A 16609-nucleotide genomic window follows, 5' to 3' on the forward strand; every position below is an offset into this window, starting at 1 on the left:
GACCAGGAACTAGTTAAAGCTCACAGAGCAGGAGAAAGACCTCTACTCTATCAGAGAATGTCCTGATAATCATTTTAAACCCTGGGAACAGACACGTTTTAAATTACATTCATCTTATAATAAGATACAACATATCTACAATAGAAATTGTCATATTTATTTGAGGTAACACAAACAAATGCAAATTATAAAAATATGTTGCTAAAATATTTATAAAATGCCCAAAACATTGAACTAGTCTCTGACAGAGAAAAACACTTTACACATGCTGTGAAAATGAAAACAAATGTACAAACATGAACAGCAAAATCTGCTTGTGATGCATAACTGATCCAAAACAGTGTACAAACATTGAAACGACCATGAAATGACTAATACTGATCATAAAGAACGTGACTGCTTTGTAATAACACTGTCTCATGGAACTTCTCAATGGCATAAGGAGAGGAATGATCTCCAAACAAGCACTGAGGCGTTTGGATCAGGAGAGTTTACAAAATATAAAGCATCAAATAATGAAGACTTGAGCTGCAGAGCTTTTGATTTTTTCTTTACAGCTACAAAAGACAAGTTGTAACCTACAATAACATACAGTTGATATGATAATATTGCTGCTGTAGTTTTGCTCATTTAACTGTATTTATGTCAGCTCCTCCACGTCAAACGTCCCCTTAGCTCTCTATACAGGACACACACGCACACACACGCACACACACAAAAAATCTAAATATTACACAGTGATTAAACGTTGATGAAGTGGTGGGGGGACCTGTGTGTCATGTGTGTGTGTGTCTAACTGTGTCCACAGACGTTGTGTTCTGCTCCCATGTGTACACAGCACCGGCAGTGAGGCTGCGGTGTGTGTGGTGCGTGTCTGCAGGCGTCTCTAAGCATTCAGACTATACTCCTGCTTGTAGCAGCACGGTCGACAGATGACGTTCACCAAACCGTTGCCCAGCTGCAGAAGACAGAGGATGAACTCCAGCACAGCCAGACCCAGCAGGAGACACTGCAGGGTCACGTTCCACTCCACGATGTGCACCGGCTGGAGGCACCGGGACCAAGTCTCTGGCTGCATCAGATACCTGAAACACAGCAGTTTAGAACGTGAGTCACAGCCAGCGGAATGTGTAGATACACTGAACTGATGATGAACAGCTGATCTCCTCACCTGCCCCCCTGGTCTGCAAACGGATACGTCCACCCATAAGAGGTGAAGCACTGGGGACCCTGAACCAAGCTGAAGCCTGACACGACGAAGCAGTAGCTGGACCCGGCCAAGCCGACCACAGCTGCCAGCACCGAGCCGCACATCTGGACAGAAAAGGACGATTCAAACATGTGTGTTAGGAATGTTTGTGTTGTTTACTTCTCATTTGTCTGCGTGAATGGAAGTGGTTTCATTACTCAGTTTCAAAGATGATAAACACACACACACACACACACACACACACACACACACACACACACACACACACACACACACACACACACACACACACTCACACACACGCACGCACACAGCAGCTGTGAGCCAAGCTTACTTTGCCAAGTGTTATCTAACAAAGGGGGCCTTGTTGAATAATTATAGCTGGATTAGCATTAGCATTCCACTTCATAAGGGCACAGTGTTGGCTGGCTTAATGACAACTGTACACTATTATCCTCCAACTGGTGAGAAGAACCGGGCTAGTGGCAGTTAAAGGGGTGCATTATGAGGAGCTACAACAAAGAGGAAAGGAAAGCAACACCCAAAAGCAATTTCTACATTAAGCATTGGGATAAATGTAATTAAAATTAACAAAATCTTACCATCAAGCTTTCATTCCAACAGCAGCTACATTTCCCCAGAGTGATGAAGGCTACAGCAGGAACCAGCATCTGGAAGCACAGATATTAGGACCTTTAATATTGTTTCTGTTCGCTGTAGTGGCCACCGGTTGCACAGCTGATTTAGGTTTAGGGATGAACTGATTAGATGTCAGTGGGGTGACATTAATCTCATTTCAACAATTTTCATTACATCAAACGTCCACTTTGATCTGGATGAATTCACTGCCTGCATGAAGTTATTTTGTCTGTTGACCATATCATATAAAATCAATGCATTTCATCCACCATGCTAAGATGTTTGTGTCAGCCAAATCAGTTCAATGTCTGTTTAGTATCTCAGCGCTGGGTCAACAGAACAAGGTCGTACTGTATCATCACTGCTGGTGCGTCAAACCGAGTCGCATAACAGGATAAACTCATGAGGCCACAACACAGCAGAATAAAAACATGATTAGTGGAGGAGTGATGAGCAAAGCAAAACAATGGCACGGTTCATTGTAACGCAGCAGCAGCTGGGAGACACTTTGTTTAGTTTGGCTTCTACATGTGACTGTGAGCTCTGGCCTTTCCCCCCCTCCTCTTTCCTGAGCTGTTTTATCTGTCTCCCAGTGGTCACGAGCATCCTAACGAAGGAAGGGAGGTTCCCAGCGCTTTACATGCTCACAAACACACAATCAAACACAAAGCGTTTTTTTAAATATCCTATAGCGCGTGCAGAAAAATAACTGACAAAGCAGAGGGAAAGGAAGCGAGAGGCAGAAGGAGGGAGGGAGCTAAAGATAGATTCCTCTCAGGAGGCTTCAGTTTGCTCTTTGACTCCTGTGCAAAGTGTCACAGTAAAGGAGCAGAGATGAAAACGCAGCCAGGAAGTGAGTGAGAGGCCGCACACTGACACGCGGCTGTGGTATGTGGGCTTCAGACTTCTTCTATCTAATAAATAAAAGCTTTACAAGTGCTCCTCAGCTAATTAACGCGGTTAAGCTTGTTCTGGCAAAAACAAGAACATGTCCTCTCAGCTCGGTCAGAACTTAAACCCACCGGATCAGCAGCGTGTACAGTCTGATTAACTGCAAATTCACACAAAGCTGCATTGTTGCCACTGAACAGCTGTGATCACACTTAACTGTGATGACCAGTATAAACCTGTAAAATAAAACATTTTGGCCTAAAATTGTGCTTTTATGAGTAACAGCTTATGTGTGCAGTAAATCACAACTAATAAATTAAAATGAAGAGTTAGAATCAGCGTTGGCTGTTTCATAATCAATACAGATAAATTAAAGAGGTTTCAGTCTACGAACCAAGAAACGTGACTGAATAAAACGTAACTTTCAGAAGTTGCCGAACATTATTAATTACATTTGACACAACAACAAGATGTATCTTAGTAATAAATAGATCTGTCAAATCTAATATAATTTACTTTCGGTATTCACTGGTGTCATCAGATTTTCCATCACACAACGCTCACCAGCAGTCCTCCACCTCCTAGTCCACCGAAGTACCACACGTAGCCGGCCAGCCGGTCCTGCTGGATGTAGGAGATCTCTCCCATAGGAAACAGCAGCAGCAGGTTGGCCAGGATAGAGCAGAGGGCCAGGGGCAGCAGGGCCAGACCCAGAGTCCTGGCAAAACCCACTGAACAACACATGGCTCACCCAAAACCACAGAAGCGCCGGGAGCAGAGAAGCTGAGCGGAGCAGGAGAGCAGAGGAAGAGCGGTCGGAGGGAAGGCTCAGAGCAGCTGGGAGGCCAGGAAACACAAGCCAGTGACGGCGGCAGCCTGTTGGGTGTGTGTGTGTGTGTGTGTGTGTGTGTGTGTGGAAGCATTGAGGAGATTCTTCTTCCTCTCTAACTGGGGGGGTCTGCTATGACGCCAGGAAACGGGGGGAGATCAGAGTTCAACCAATGATGTGGGTGTTTCCCACAGCCTCTTAGGTCTCATACTCCCTAAACTAAGATCCCTCCTAATCAGAATTATGAAGTCACAACAACAAGTTGACATTGCGTTTAATACACAACCAGAGACACGTTCCTAATAACCTTCACCTACATTATGAGTAGAGTACAGCATGCACTGTATCCAGCTGATACCAGGCTGCCACCAGTGGTTATCTGCAAGACCAAGCAAAACTTTAAGATGACTTATCCGAAATCCTGATCCAGCATCAGCTCATGGCCAAGTGTTAATTTACAGTAAAACAGGAGGAAGATGTAACTAGTCAAACTGATGAACCAACGAGAGCCACAGGTTCCAGCCTCTCCACACTCATAACCTGCTAGTTTTTTCTTTTACAAATGGAACATTTGTGGGTTTTGTTTGTGGATTGGGAAAATCAAACATTGCAGTTTCTTGAACGAATTATTGACCTAATTCCTTGTCAGAAAGACTGAAATGAAATGACCCTATTTCCAGCATGTTGTGAACTACTTTATAATCCTGCTAGAACATATCAACTCCTTACAAACTGTGCTGGGATGTGGAGCTGACCACTAATGACCTGGACTAATGAGGCCTGTTGTTAAGGCAGATTATGTCAAGCACGCGGCTCTTTATAGGGAAAACGCTCGTACCAGCTGGATTTGGAGCTGTAAGGAGCTCAACATGGAAGCAAAGTCCAGCAGCGAGATTTGTGCTGAGGTAGAACCATGTTTGAGCTTCCTGCTCCAGAGTGAAGGTGCTTTACATGCGATTTAATCACCAACCCAAACCACAGTGTAATATAATTAGCTTGTCTGTATTTATCCTGCCTGTGATGAGCGAGGGAGAAGCAGGATGTTCAACAGCTGGAAGTTCAATGAACGATAAAACTTAATAAACAGACATTGCTGGCAGCATCCAGCGTATCAGAGGTGGCTCGCTCACAGAGAGCTTCAAGGGCTGATTGGGTAAAACCTGTAATCTGAAGTAAACTTGCTGCTTGCTGCTCGTATGTACATTCTGAATAAACAGAATTCTGCTAGTTAAGCTGAAAACTACTCACATTACAAAGCCTAACAATAATGTACACCAATTGGAATTGAGGGGAGGAAGTGAGAAATGTCTACTGCAGAAAACAAACACATCCATCGTCCAAACTGGAGCCTGCTGGGCAAGGGGCAGGACTCACCCTGGACAGGTCACACAGCACAGGAATAGGAATAAATCCATCATCATCATTTGTCACTGGTCTGATTTAAAATGATCAGGTCTGTGTGTCATGATCCGTGTCTTTGTTTCTAGTTGTTCCCTGTTTTCACGTCATGTCCTGCTTGTCTTATTTTGGTTCCAGTTTCCGTTTCCTGTTTTATTTTGGTAGTCTCCCGGTCTCTGTTTTGTGTTCTAGCTTTACTTCCGGTTTCTTGTCTTGTCACAGCTGTCCCTGCTCATTACCCACACCTGCACTCTGTTAGTCATCAAGTCACTGTGTATTTAACCACCACCTGTGTCCTTAGTTCCCTGCCAGATTGTCGTATTCGAGTTCCCTGAGTGTTCGTGTTTCTTGTGAGTTGAGCGTCCCTAGTCTCCTGAGTTCCCTGCGTGTTCGTGTTTTTCGTGTTTATTCCTGTTTGCACCATGTATCCTGCCTGACCCTGGAGTATCTACTGACCGTGAGTTTTTGCCTGTTCCCTGCCTGTACTTTTGTCGAGCCATTTCGTGTATGACCTGGACCGTCTGACCGTGCCTTAAGAATAAACCTTTCTGATCGTAATCTCGCCTCCGTGCTGTGCATGTGGGTTCGCCGCCTGCCTGCTTCGAGTCCCTGACACTGTGTGTCATACATATTTCACTAGCACCACAAACACTGCCTAAGACTAAATGAATAAGAATGGAGACATAACATGTTGAGATCATTCACATTTATCACCATTACATTACTATCATTAAGATTATAAATATCCAGTAACGACCTGTCTCTTCATAGCAACAAATCAGCAACGAAACAAACAGACTAAAATAAATAATTATCCTAAGAATTATTAATTAATCTTTAGTGTCTAACATAATATTACATGACATTCAATTTCCTGTTTAAAATCAAGGACCATATAGGGACAACAGTGTTATTCATTCTAAAGTATTGTGTACAACTCCAGATAAATTTAGATTAAATGTATAGTCTGCTGCTATAGGTCATAGCAGTAGATTACAAACATAAACGTGTAAGTAAACATACAATAGAGAAATGCAAAGGACATGAAATCAGGCACTTCATAATGCAGCATGAACCTATTGAACCATTGTAAAGCAGTGAAGACTGAAACCTGATAGTGTCTGTGCTCCAGGAATTGGTAATCAATTCGTCCAATGATTTGCCTATTAATATCCTTGCGCACATCCGTCAGCTCTGGGGTCTGATCCGCCCCACAACACCCTGGTTGAATGAGCAGCTTGATTGACAGATGTGTTCCACCACTCCCCCACTGTGATGATCTGTCCCCGCCCAAACTGAGATCTCTCGTGGCCTGTGATACAAGATACATACAAATGACTTCATGTTTCATTATTGAGTAACTAAAATTCAGAGGAGGACGCCATCAAATATCCTCTACTGAACCACCTAACTGAAATAAGGAACAAAACAAGAAACACATCAGTTACTGTGCTCTTACGTAGAGTAGACTATTAATACTGAGATAACCTTTCCTGAAATAAACAGCCAGAATACTGGAAAAGCTCCTTCACTGCATTTCTTACTGTGTTACTGGCCTGGACTTCACTACCGATAGAAAAGTTCCAAAGCAAACAAAAGCAAGACAGGGCAGCTTTACTTATGTTGTGTGCTTCATAAAAGGAAGAGGAACAAAAAACTTCCTGTTTGCAGCAGGAACCAGCAGGGCTTCAGGGGAAGTGGGGTCTAATAGCAGCTTTAGCCATGTAATAAGGGTTGTTACTATAAAACAATAAAACTATTAACGTAGCACATTAACCTTTAAACAGGATGTATGATGACAACACCCAGGTATCGTGTAATGTCACTAATGAAACTAATGGAAAATAAGGAACCTTTATGTTCTGTTGATAGTTTTCCATTTGGGTTTTGACTTGTCTACCTGTGACTGGCCAGTTCACTCTGTGTCCCCGTCTCCTCAGCTCCTTGGCCACCTTCCCATCGACCCCCTCCTCCAGATTTATCACCCACTCATCAGCTGGATGGACACGTCAGAAAATGAGCTTGATTAAAAAGGGCTTACATTACGCAGTAGCAATAAAATTATTAAAAAATTATCTGACAGCACAACAACAAACTGAATCAATCTGACCACCAATTAAACACACTGTGACGTACACAGTCATGTGTCCTGTTGTCATAAAACCGAGCACCTCCAGCTTGTGTACTGTATGAACCATGGATGACACTAAAACAATTGTAGGAATCATTGTCTTTCATTAAATGTTTTTATGGTATTTATGTTTTTAAACTGCTGTAGAAGTCTTATGTAATAGTTGCGCCACACACGAGGAAGCTCAACCACAGACTGCTTTGACTAAACACACATGGCTGATGCTAAACTGCTGGCTGCTGTGTGTGTGCTGGGGGGCGTACCTCTATGATCGTACTGTACATGAACTCTTGGTGCATCCAGAGCTTGTTGAGGATTCATGCCAAACTCCAACATGTTCAACAACACCTAAACAGAAGAGCATCATCAGTTTAAGCCAATTTGAGAAATGTTAATGTACAAACTTGTCATACAACAACTTATTTTCATTTTACCTGACACTTTTTTTAACTACTAAGAGTCATTTTGATCACTTGGTACCTGGATGTGTCCTTGCGGTTGCATAAAAGCCCCCATCACCCCAAGTGCAGCAAGAAGTTGTGGTTTTGGTGCCGAGTCAGTGAGAAGTGCAGCTATTATGGTGTGATATGGACGTTTCCCTCCAGCAACACAGTTAAGATGATTACGATGCAGAGAAAAGTTGGCCCCGCGATTCTGCAGGAAGCAGCTTTTGTTAATGAAATACAATGATGAATCCTGGTCTGATTCGGTTAAAATAAAATTTATTTTTTAGAATTAAAAATTTATTATTGTACAGTTTGACTTTTCATGTAGTCCTAGCAATCACAAGCATGCAGTACTTACAGTACATCAACACAAACAACATGTATTCGTCCCAGCTTGCATGAAGAAACAGTAATATGCAAAACAGCATCATTAAATGTAAATCAGTGAAACTTGTCCATTCATGTCGAGTGTCTGACAAATGTTTCATTTTCTTTAATTCACGCAAACAACACTTGTAGGTCAAAGCTTCATGCTTAGCTTTATATAACCAACAATCAACACGTCACACAAATACACATGCTTTGCGTTCTTTACAAACCTGCAGTGAGAATCCACAGCCATTGGGAACCAGGCCAGTCCCAAAGGCCATATAAGTGCTGTTAACAAATGAACAGGCGTTACCCTGGCTGTCAATCACACACAGATAGACCGTGTCACTTCCTGTCATCTGGCCAGGCTTCACTCCCTCCATAGCCCTGCAAAAAAAAACACACACAACTAGCTTTAGATATAAATATTTATTCTGGAACATAATCCAGAGGTTATGGGTCAAGTTGTTTTAATATGTCATGTTTACTGCAGCATAAAATATCTTACTGGGATTGGTTATGTGCACTAATAAGGCAGATCACACCACTGATTGAAAAATACAATACAATAATGAGATGAAAAATGTGATTAGGGTGCAGCTGCATATAAACACAGCTGTTACATTGACCAAGTTACCAAATTGAAGTGTCTGTAATCTTCTACCGTCCATCGGGTTCATTATGTGACTGTGGAGTTAATTAAACAAGACAACTACAGGTCACAGGTCACTACTGTCACGTTATAATTAATTTAGGGTTGACTGAAGCAACTGGGTTAAGTTGTGTGAGTGAGGACTTTTATGCTGTTTTATCCTGTTTGTTGCAGTAATTCTCCCTGAGTAGTTTAATTTTAATAAAATCTAAAACACACACACTCCTAGGATGTGTAGTGTGTGTTTCTGTACACAAGAAGACATTATATTGTTATTTTATAGTTTTATCTTGTGCTTGTCTATTTGTCTTTAATCTGATAATGTCCTAGTGTCCAAAGTCTACAGAACTGGCCATTAAATGCACACAGGTGGCATGGTGGTGGAGTTGGGGGGTGGAAAAAGTCTACACTGCTATCTAAAGTCAACAGAGCATCACTGGTACACACTAGTGCCAACAGGCCCACACACAGACACGAACCTGTTCATGCTAATGCTCCGTGCTCGCTGCTGGCTGTACGTCTTATGCAGTAAGGTTTGCACAGGGAGGGTCACATGGTTTGGATCGCCGAGGTAACACAGCGCATCCGTTAGTGCCAAACGCACCGCTTCCACCAAAACGTGGATGTAGTCAGAGCTGTTATGACCTAAACCTACAAGAAAACTATTTTAAATATAGAAAGCAGACGCACAGAGACATGTAAACGTTTCATGACATCAGGCCCTACAGCACAGCACAGAAGTTTTTTTCTAAAACTCGTGGACCAATCATCAGCCCATCAGCAGTCATGTGATATGAGAGGAGCTTTACATGTTTAGCTCAGCCCTATCTCTCATTTTCTTTTTTAATAGTGATGTTTGATTTTTGTCTTTGTCAGGTTGTGACAGGGGTCTGGTAAATAGCTGGATCACATCCAACTGTCATACACAACATAAATCACGTGATTCATAAGTGAGTCGGATGTTGGTGGAGCCGCTGATGGTCAGGACTGTCCCGACAATAATGGCCAATTACACCCACACTGGGTTTGACGGCAGGCACATTCCACCTTAGGTACACATGAACTGTGCTGGCACTGCACCTCGCATGTGATACACATAAAAAATTCTAAAATTCAAAACATGTCGGTTTAGGCACAGTACAAACTGAGCCACCACTATGACTCTATGCATGAAGATTATCAATAATACCAATAATACCAACTTAGTATATTAACATTTTATTACAACCTGGTTCACGTTCAATACCTTTGACAGAAAAGTTCTCCAAGATGTTGAGCAGCAGCAGAGCAGCCAGTCCCTGGCTGTTAGGAGGAGGCTCCCACAGATGCACACCCTGAACACACATCACAAGCACTCACACTGCTCAGTAAATTATTAAAATACAGATAGAATTACTATGTCGAGACCTCACCTTATATTCTGTACTAATGGGTGTGATGACCTCACTGTCATGGCCGCTGAGATCATCCAAGGTCATGACTCCGCCATGTCGGCCAATGACATCAACGATGGCCTGGGCCACTCTTCCCTGGTAGAAACCTGCTTTGCCACGCTCACCCAGCTCCTATAGACACATGAATCCATAAACCATTAAACTGAATCAGTTCGTCTCTAACTATGATTGTAACGTTGACATAATGCCACAAGTCCAGAGTTTTCAAGTCATCTGATATGTGATATACTGTATGCCATAAATTTACCAAAGAATGTAATTAAAAATCTAAAGACATACGTCCAATAAATGTAGAAGATTAGGTCAGTGAGAATGACTTCAGTGATTTCGCTCAAGGAAGTAGTGAAACACACCGTCATAGCAAAGGAATGACCATTCTGTCATGGAATCAATGAGGCTGAGGTCATGGCTATTGTTTCTACAAAGAAATGTCTGGTACAGTAACACAGCACAGCCTTAATGTGTGAAAGCATGAATGGCCCCACACACAGGGAGTTCAGCCATAGTTTGACTTCAGGTTTGTTGAGAGGAAATGACAGAATGAGCAGTTTTAAATAAATAACCCCCCATCACAATCCTGCACATTCTCGAAGAGGAAGCCACATCAGCCTATGCTACTGCAGTATCTTATTAATACTTTTTTTACTAATGAATGAATAGTTTTAATTACTGTTATAACGTTTAAGTCCAACATTTTTGTATTGCTGATGGATAACAAGACTGAATGTAGTTAATTCTATAATTTGTTATTTACTCCTACTCCTTTCTCCACATTAACTCTTCTTTTACGGCCTCTCTTTCGTCCACTTTTGCTTTCCTACATTCATTTAATCTGTTCCACCCTCTCCTCTCCTCTCGATCACCTTCACTCTTTCCCTCTATTATCTTTGCCTTCACTCTACATCATCACAACGTTTTTCCAGTATTTCCCTCTGTCCATTCCAGGTCTTCCCACATAGAAGCCTGAGTCAGAAGAAGAAAAGAAACATCATCTCAATGGAAGTAAAATGAACACAGTGATCTGTTCACACTGTTGTTTCATTCATGACCACAAAACACCAAACGGCCTTTCACTCCACATGTCCTATCAATATGTGACTTTTAGTTTAAATGATTTACCTTGAGGGTTTGAGCGAGGGCAGGGTTTCTGAATACTTGTCCACATTTAGGTGCACGATTGTCCAGCAGCAGGTCTCCGCCTAGTTCCTTCCCAGCATCTCTCAAAGCAGCCACCCCCTTCGCCCAGTGGTGAGCTGTTACCTCAGCAACAGGAAACCCCACCTCTGCTAGCTCCACCGCACCACCCAGCACCCCCTGCAAAGACAGCTGGGGAAAAAATGAAGAGGAAACTGGCTTATTACCTCACGGGAAACCTCCCTGAGTAGGAGGTGTGAGTCATTGTTGTAAGAAGAAACTGTAATATCCTTGAGGGTTACCCACAAAAGGAAATAAACACTTCAAGCCTTTGTTTGAAACTTACACGAGGAGTATTTCAGGAAATATTCTGTGATCTTAGTATTCACTACAGTATTTGTGCTTCAGCAGGTCATTAACATTCTTAACAGCTCATTCAGCAGCTCTGAGTCTCATCAAAGCTGATGTGGGAGTCACCGGACCAGAGTTCAGGAACGCAGCCCTTCGGTGCATCCAAAGGCCCAGGAGGAAACATCTGAATCAAAGTATACCTTTGCTGTGTCTTAATATGGTTCCTCTTGCTGTGTTCACGTCGTTTTTGGACTATGTTGGGCGGAACAATGACTACATAAGTTTTGAGTGATGCCTAAATCTCTGATACACAGTCCAGACAAAGACAAAAGACAAAAAGGTCAAACCTTGCCACTACCAAACAGATGTACAGTGTCACACCAACATGCAGGAGCCCCTGGTACTGTGACATTCAAGACATCAAAGAGGGAAGGAGGCGCATCAGCAGTGTAGCCACGTCCTTCCATGAGGTCCAGGGTCTGCGCTTTGGGTGAACGCCCACTAAGGACACAGACAGAGGCTTAAATAATTATTCAGTATTAAGAAATGAACAGCAGAGAGAAAGAGCCTCCACCTGCCGTTAATTCCACTGATCTCCCCAGTCTTTCCGTTGTAGAACAAGCAGAACGCATCTCCACCCGGGCCAGTGCTGAACGGTTCTGTCACTGCCAGTGCTGCTGCTATAGCAACCGCAGCATCTGCAGCATTACCACCCAGCTTCAGCACATCTGGACACAAAGAGACACTGCTATGACTGATTCACAGGTTTCCATGGCCACAAAGGGCCTCACCTGAGCAAACTTAAAAAGAAGTTGCGATAAGTTGTCAATCTATTTAGCTAGCGGTTAGCAGTTAGCAGTTAACGGTTAGTAGTTAGCTCTAGTTAACTGACTGTTTTCTGCTGCTCCCACGCTTGTCTTCTCTGTTGCAAAACGTTATCATTATCTTTATTCCTGCATTTTATTGCTGAAGGATATAACACAGGTCGTGGTTAAAAATGACAATAACAATTGTAAAGTCTTTTCAGACATTCTGCTTTGCTGCTAAACGTTGAGGATCTCCATGGCAACGGTTTGCACTCACCCAGTCCCACCGTCGAAGCTAGCGACTGACTGGACGCCACACAGCCGTGTAAACACACGACGGGAGACCGACGAGAGGAGAAGGTCAGGTCGGCGTCCATCCTTGTGTGAAGCCCAGTGGTGTCACAGTCACAATGTCAGCGTTATACAACAACACGCACTGTAATATTTAACTGTTTTGAACTTTCAACTTTCATGATCGATTACTGCTGTTTTGATTGAGTTCGGGTCAGAGAAGCCGATCGCAGAGTGCATCGATGAAGAAGCGCTCAGAAATGAACTAGAGGGAAAAATAACTCAAAACTGAATGTTGGATGGCGGTTCTTATCTACCTGCGAAAACCAATATGACTTTCTTTTTGAATTTAAAACACAACTAACTTTGTAATTTTCTAAGTAATAATAACTGGCATGCAAGAGACAATGTAGAGACATATAGCGATATATATAGCGATATAGAGTCTATATATCTTTTTAATGTCTCTATATCGCTCTATGTATACACCCAATAAATATAATAGGGAATTATATACATCCCCAGGCTACGCACATTAAATGGTCCTAATGAAGGAGACTTTCCTGTTGTGCTATTGTAGGTGTCAGTTCCTCCTCAGTGTCCATGCATGCCAAACTCTTGGTAGAACATTAACTACCATGTCTTTAGTGGTGTGTCTGTGTGCTCTGTGTTAATGGCCCTGCTTGTGTGTATGCAGAGTGTGCATTTGTGTGTGTGTTTAATATTAGAATTGCCTGCTGTTTATGTGAGTCAGTGACACACACACAGGGAGGCAGACCTGGACTATAAAGCACCTGTGATGCTGGCCATGTCCTCAGAAACAGGACAGGTGAAGCAGGACCATTAGACACAACGAAGGTCAGGGTCATTTTTGCTGCATCTCGGATTTCAACAGCCGACCGATTTGGAGTGCACAGAAACTGGGCCAGACTAAAGTCCACACTCTTTGTTTTGTCTGTTTTAGATGATTCAGTCCACAGATCAGATTTGTTTTGTGAAAGCATTTTCTAAAGTTGCAGTAGTTTTTTACTAAAGAGGTGGTTAAAGCATCAGTCACGATGTGTTCAGGCAGTTTCGCCAAATGTCTTGGAATCACGCTGATTCCTCTGTCGATCGTGTGTGTGCTGTGCAACATCCTGCTCTTCTTCCCTGGTGGAAAACCTGTGGCAAAGGAACACATCACAGAGCAGGTGTGGTACTTTGGAGGCATTCTAGGCTCTGGAGTGCTGGTAAGTACAGAAGAATTAGATTAGTGACAGAAGCTGAAATGAATTGGATTTCATTACTGAACACATCATGTGTAGAGCATTTTGTCATCATCACATAATTGTTGTTTTTGTACAATGAATCAGTTAAAAGCCTTTGGTATTGACTTATACAATATTTTAAATGGGTCTAATGACAAACTTAGTGTGTGTGTGTGTGTGTGTGTGTGTGTGTGTGTGTGTGTGTGTGTGTGTGTGTGTGTGTGTGTGTGTGTGTGTGTGTGTGTGTGTGTGTATGTGTGTTCGTCTGGGAACAGATGATCTTTCCAGCTCTGGTCTTCCTGGGTCTGAAGAACAACGACTGTTGCGGCTGCTGTGGCAATGAAAGCTGTGGACGCAGGTTTGCGGTGAGGAGATGCTTCACTGTTCCACCTCTCGCCATAATCAAACCATTATTTACAGCTCTAGCTTAATCAAAATTTTTGAAGGAGACTATTTCTGTAGTCAGAACTGCAGGTTTGACAGCAACCTGGTCACCTGGACACTCTACACTACATTTAAAGAAAAATATGAATGCATTTAAAACATACAATCAACTTATAATAGCTGCTAATGAAATAGTAAAGGTGATGATTTGATTACCACACTGTGGCTGAACTTCCTCTTATGTCAGTTTCACATGACTTTCTCACACAGAGCGAGTATTGTGCTACTGTAGAAACACTGTGATCGATAACTCAGGAATGTGTAAATGTGGGTGGAAAGAATGAGCACTGGTCACGACCTAAGGCCTGGTCTTCTCACACAGAAATAATTATTTTACTGCTGTCAGTGTTTAATGAGTAGAAAGTGAGATAAGTAAATGCATTGATTCCCGATATGAGCAACTGCTTCCCTGTCTGCAGATGCTGAGCTCCATCCTGTTTGCAGCGGTGGGAGTTGTAGGCGCTGGTTACTCAGTTATAGTTTCTGCTGTGGCTATCAACCATGGACCCAAGTGTTTGGTGTTTCAGAACAACACAGAGCTGTGGACCACTCCCTTCTCCAATGGGTAAGAGATTAAAACACTTCAATGTGATTTTGCTTCATAATATGTTTGTGAACACCAGGTAAAGAAATATAAAGTAATAATAAAGAGAAATACATACAGTAAAGGTCAGTTTGCATTTGTACCATTTTAATCACAATTACAATGTTGCACTGTGCCAAATGCTGCCTATATTGTTTTATCTATACCTTCAATAATATATTTTATGCTGTCCATGCTGCCTCTTGGCCAAGTCTTTACTTCAAATGAGATCTGGTTCTTATTATCTGGCCATTTGTTTTAACACAAAGTGGCAAATCAAACTACTGCGTCTTAACAAAAAGAAAATCTGTGAATCTGTGTTCATTGAAGTAACAGATAAAGGCATTGTCCCTCCTCAGAGACTATCTGTCCAACCACACGGCCTGGTCACAGTGCTTGGAGCCAGCCAACGTGGTGTCCTGGCATCTGTCTCTGTTCTCGGTGCTGCTGGTCATGGGTTTAATTCAGATAGCACTGTGCGCCGTGCAGGTGATCAACGGCCTGCTGGGAGCTCTGTGTGGGGACTGCTGTGGCTGCTGTGGGGGGGTCAGTAGCTGTGAAGTTACTTTTACTGCAGTATAACTGGAAACTGTAAAACAGAGACACATTTTAGGGAACTAATGGTAACGAGTGGTGTTTTTCAGAGTGAAGGATCCGTCTGATCCCGTCCTGCAGCTGAGTGTGAAGATGGAGTTTATTTATTCAGGTTTTGGACGATGGCAGCAGCTTCTTGTGTGATCTTCTTTTTGAGCTCATTGATTACTGTGTGTCCAACAACACTGGTGAAATGACAGAGCTCTAAGCTAAAGGGTTTACTGTTTACTGTTTAGCATTAAATCAGTAAATTAATATTTGTTTCCTGACATAAAGATGACAAATTGATGCAAAACACATCTACATGTCTGGTAGAACTAACTCTAACACAGATGTTATTGTCATCAACCACTGTCGATTTGTTGTATTTCATCTGAAGTCCAGACGCTTTTATGTTTAGCTCAGTTACTGAAAAACTGTTTCGTATGTGTTATTTGACAGATTACATGATGTGGACATACAGTATCATTATCACTGTGTTATACATTGTTATGAATATAAAAGGCAATAGTTATATGCCAAAAATACTATCACTGATATATTATGATGATTTCTTCTGTAGGTCTGTGAATGACTGATCTGATGCAAAGCTATTGTGTAGTTATTTAAAAAGTTAGTTTGCAGTTGTAAAAAAGGAGAAATGCTCTTTCTCTTTCATTCTCTGTGAGTTTCTGTGAATTCAATTCTGCTCAGGGACTCATTTTTAGAAACATGGAGCAGGACGCCCCCAGCAGGAGAAGGACAGTTACACTGTATAGTACAAATACTTTTCTGGTTTCTGCTGGTCAACATTCATCCATTTGGTGATCTATGCTGAGATATTTAAGCTATGAGCTGTATAATTCATAAAATAAAAATGACATCTATAACTTAAGTTGTGTAATGTCTCACAGATCATCACCTGGTGAAACACAGTTTTAGTGTCTCTACTACCACAGACCAGTTCTGCAGGAGTTTGTGGAATGGTGTGACAACTTTCACCTGGAACTGAACATAGATAAAACCAAAGAGTTGGGGGTGACCTTCTCCACCAAACAAGGGGTCACTGCTATAATCCATGGGGAGGCAGTCAAAGAGTCCAAATATGTGGCAACCATCTGTGACAACCGGCTGAAGTTCTCCTCCAACACTGAGGACATT

At 42.3% G+C, this 16609-nt stretch overlaps 2 protein-coding genes across 11 annotated transcripts; one reads left to right on the plus strand and one right to left on the minus strand.

Annotated features, from left to right (window-relative positions):
* Positions 1–136: 136 nt before the first annotated feature.
* Positions 137–12722, minus strand: tm4sf18 (transmembrane 4 L six family member 18). Of its 8 annotated transcripts, XM_041070549.2 has the most exons (13): positions 12588–12722; positions 12079–12232; positions 11852–12005; positions 11139–11345; positions 9978–10130; positions 9812–9899; positions 9045–9216; positions 8144–8300; positions 7579–7752; positions 7362–7446; positions 6868–6963; positions 1813–1881; positions 1174–1314 (listed from the first exon to the last, which is right to left on the minus strand). In XM_041070549.2, the coding sequence occupies exons 1-12, from the start codon at positions 12685–12687 to the stop codon at positions 1838–1840; spliced, it is 1584 nt and encodes a 527-aa protein (XP_040926483.1). In that variant the 5' UTR covers positions 12688–12722; the 3' UTR covers positions 1174–1314; positions 1813–1837. The 8 variants fall into 8 exon arrangements, 7 of the variants coding, with proteins under 7 accessions (XP_029001923.1, XP_040926483.1, XP_029001913.1 ...); XM_029146080.2 differs by lacking the exons at positions 1174–1314; positions 1813–1881 and adding an exon at positions 5659–6279; XM_029146081.3 differs by lacking the exons at positions 1174–1314; positions 1813–1881; positions 12588–12722 and adding an exon at positions 5659–6279 and having other exon boundaries at positions 12083–12223.
* On the plus strand, positions 12542–16343 carry tm4sf4 (transmembrane 4 L six family member 4). Of its 3 annotated transcripts, XM_029146088.3 has the most exons (7): positions 12542–12670; positions 13356–13459; positions 13566–13830; positions 14124–14213; positions 14712–14857; positions 15235–15421; positions 15520–16343. In XM_029146088.3, exons 3-7 carry the CDS (start codon positions 13660–13662, stop codon positions 15535–15537), a joined length of 612 nt encoding a protein of 203 aa, XP_029001921.1. In that variant the 5' UTR covers positions 12542–12670; positions 13356–13459; positions 13566–13659; the 3' UTR covers positions 15538–16343. The 3 variants fall into 3 exon arrangements, with proteins under 3 accessions (XP_029001921.1, XP_029001920.1, XP_055364464.1); XM_029146087.3 differs by having other exon boundaries at positions 12566–12670; positions 13299–13830; XM_055508489.1 differs by lacking the exons at positions 12542–12670; positions 15235–15421 and having other exon boundaries at positions 13379–13830.
* The last annotated feature ends 266 nt before the right edge of the window (positions 16344–16609 follow it).

The sequence above is a fragment of the Betta splendens genome, chromosome 4, assembly GCF_900634795.4.
Source record: "Betta splendens chromosome 4, fBetSpl5.4, whole genome shotgun sequence".
Lineage (NCBI taxonomy): Eukaryota > Metazoa > Chordata > Actinopteri > Anabantiformes > Osphronemidae > Betta > Betta splendens.

What these genes read in the sequence shown, in the direction of transcription:
- tm4sf4 (XM_029146088.3), top strand. Translation starts at nt 13,660, where the DNA reads ATGTGTTCAGGCAGTTTCGCCAAATGTCTTGGAATCACGCTGATTCCT. An exon ending in TTCTAGGCTCTGGAGTGCTG is followed by an intron (nt 13,831 to 14,123) that starts GTAAGTACAGAA and finishes GTCTGGGAACAG; the next exon opens with ATGATCTTTCCAGCTCTGGT. An exon ending in ACCACTCCCTTCTCCAATGG is followed by an intron (nt 14,858 to 15,234) that starts GTAAGAGATTAA and finishes GTCCCTCCTCAG; the next exon opens with AGACTATCTGTCCAACCACA.
- tm4sf18 (XM_029146080.2), bottom strand. Translation starts at nt 12,687, where the DNA reads ATGGACGCCGACCTGACCTTCTCCTCTCGTCGGTCTCCCGTCGTGTGT. An exon ending in TGTACAGTACGATCATAGAG is followed by an intron (nt 6,964 to 7,361) that starts GTACGCCCCCCA and finishes GTGTCCATCCAG; the next exon opens with CTGATGAGTGGGTGATAAAT. An exon ending in AGTGAACTGGCCAGTCACAG is followed by an intron (nt 6,280 to 6,867) that starts GTAGACAAGTCA and finishes CTTGTATCACAG; the next exon opens with GCCACGAGAGATCTCAGTTT.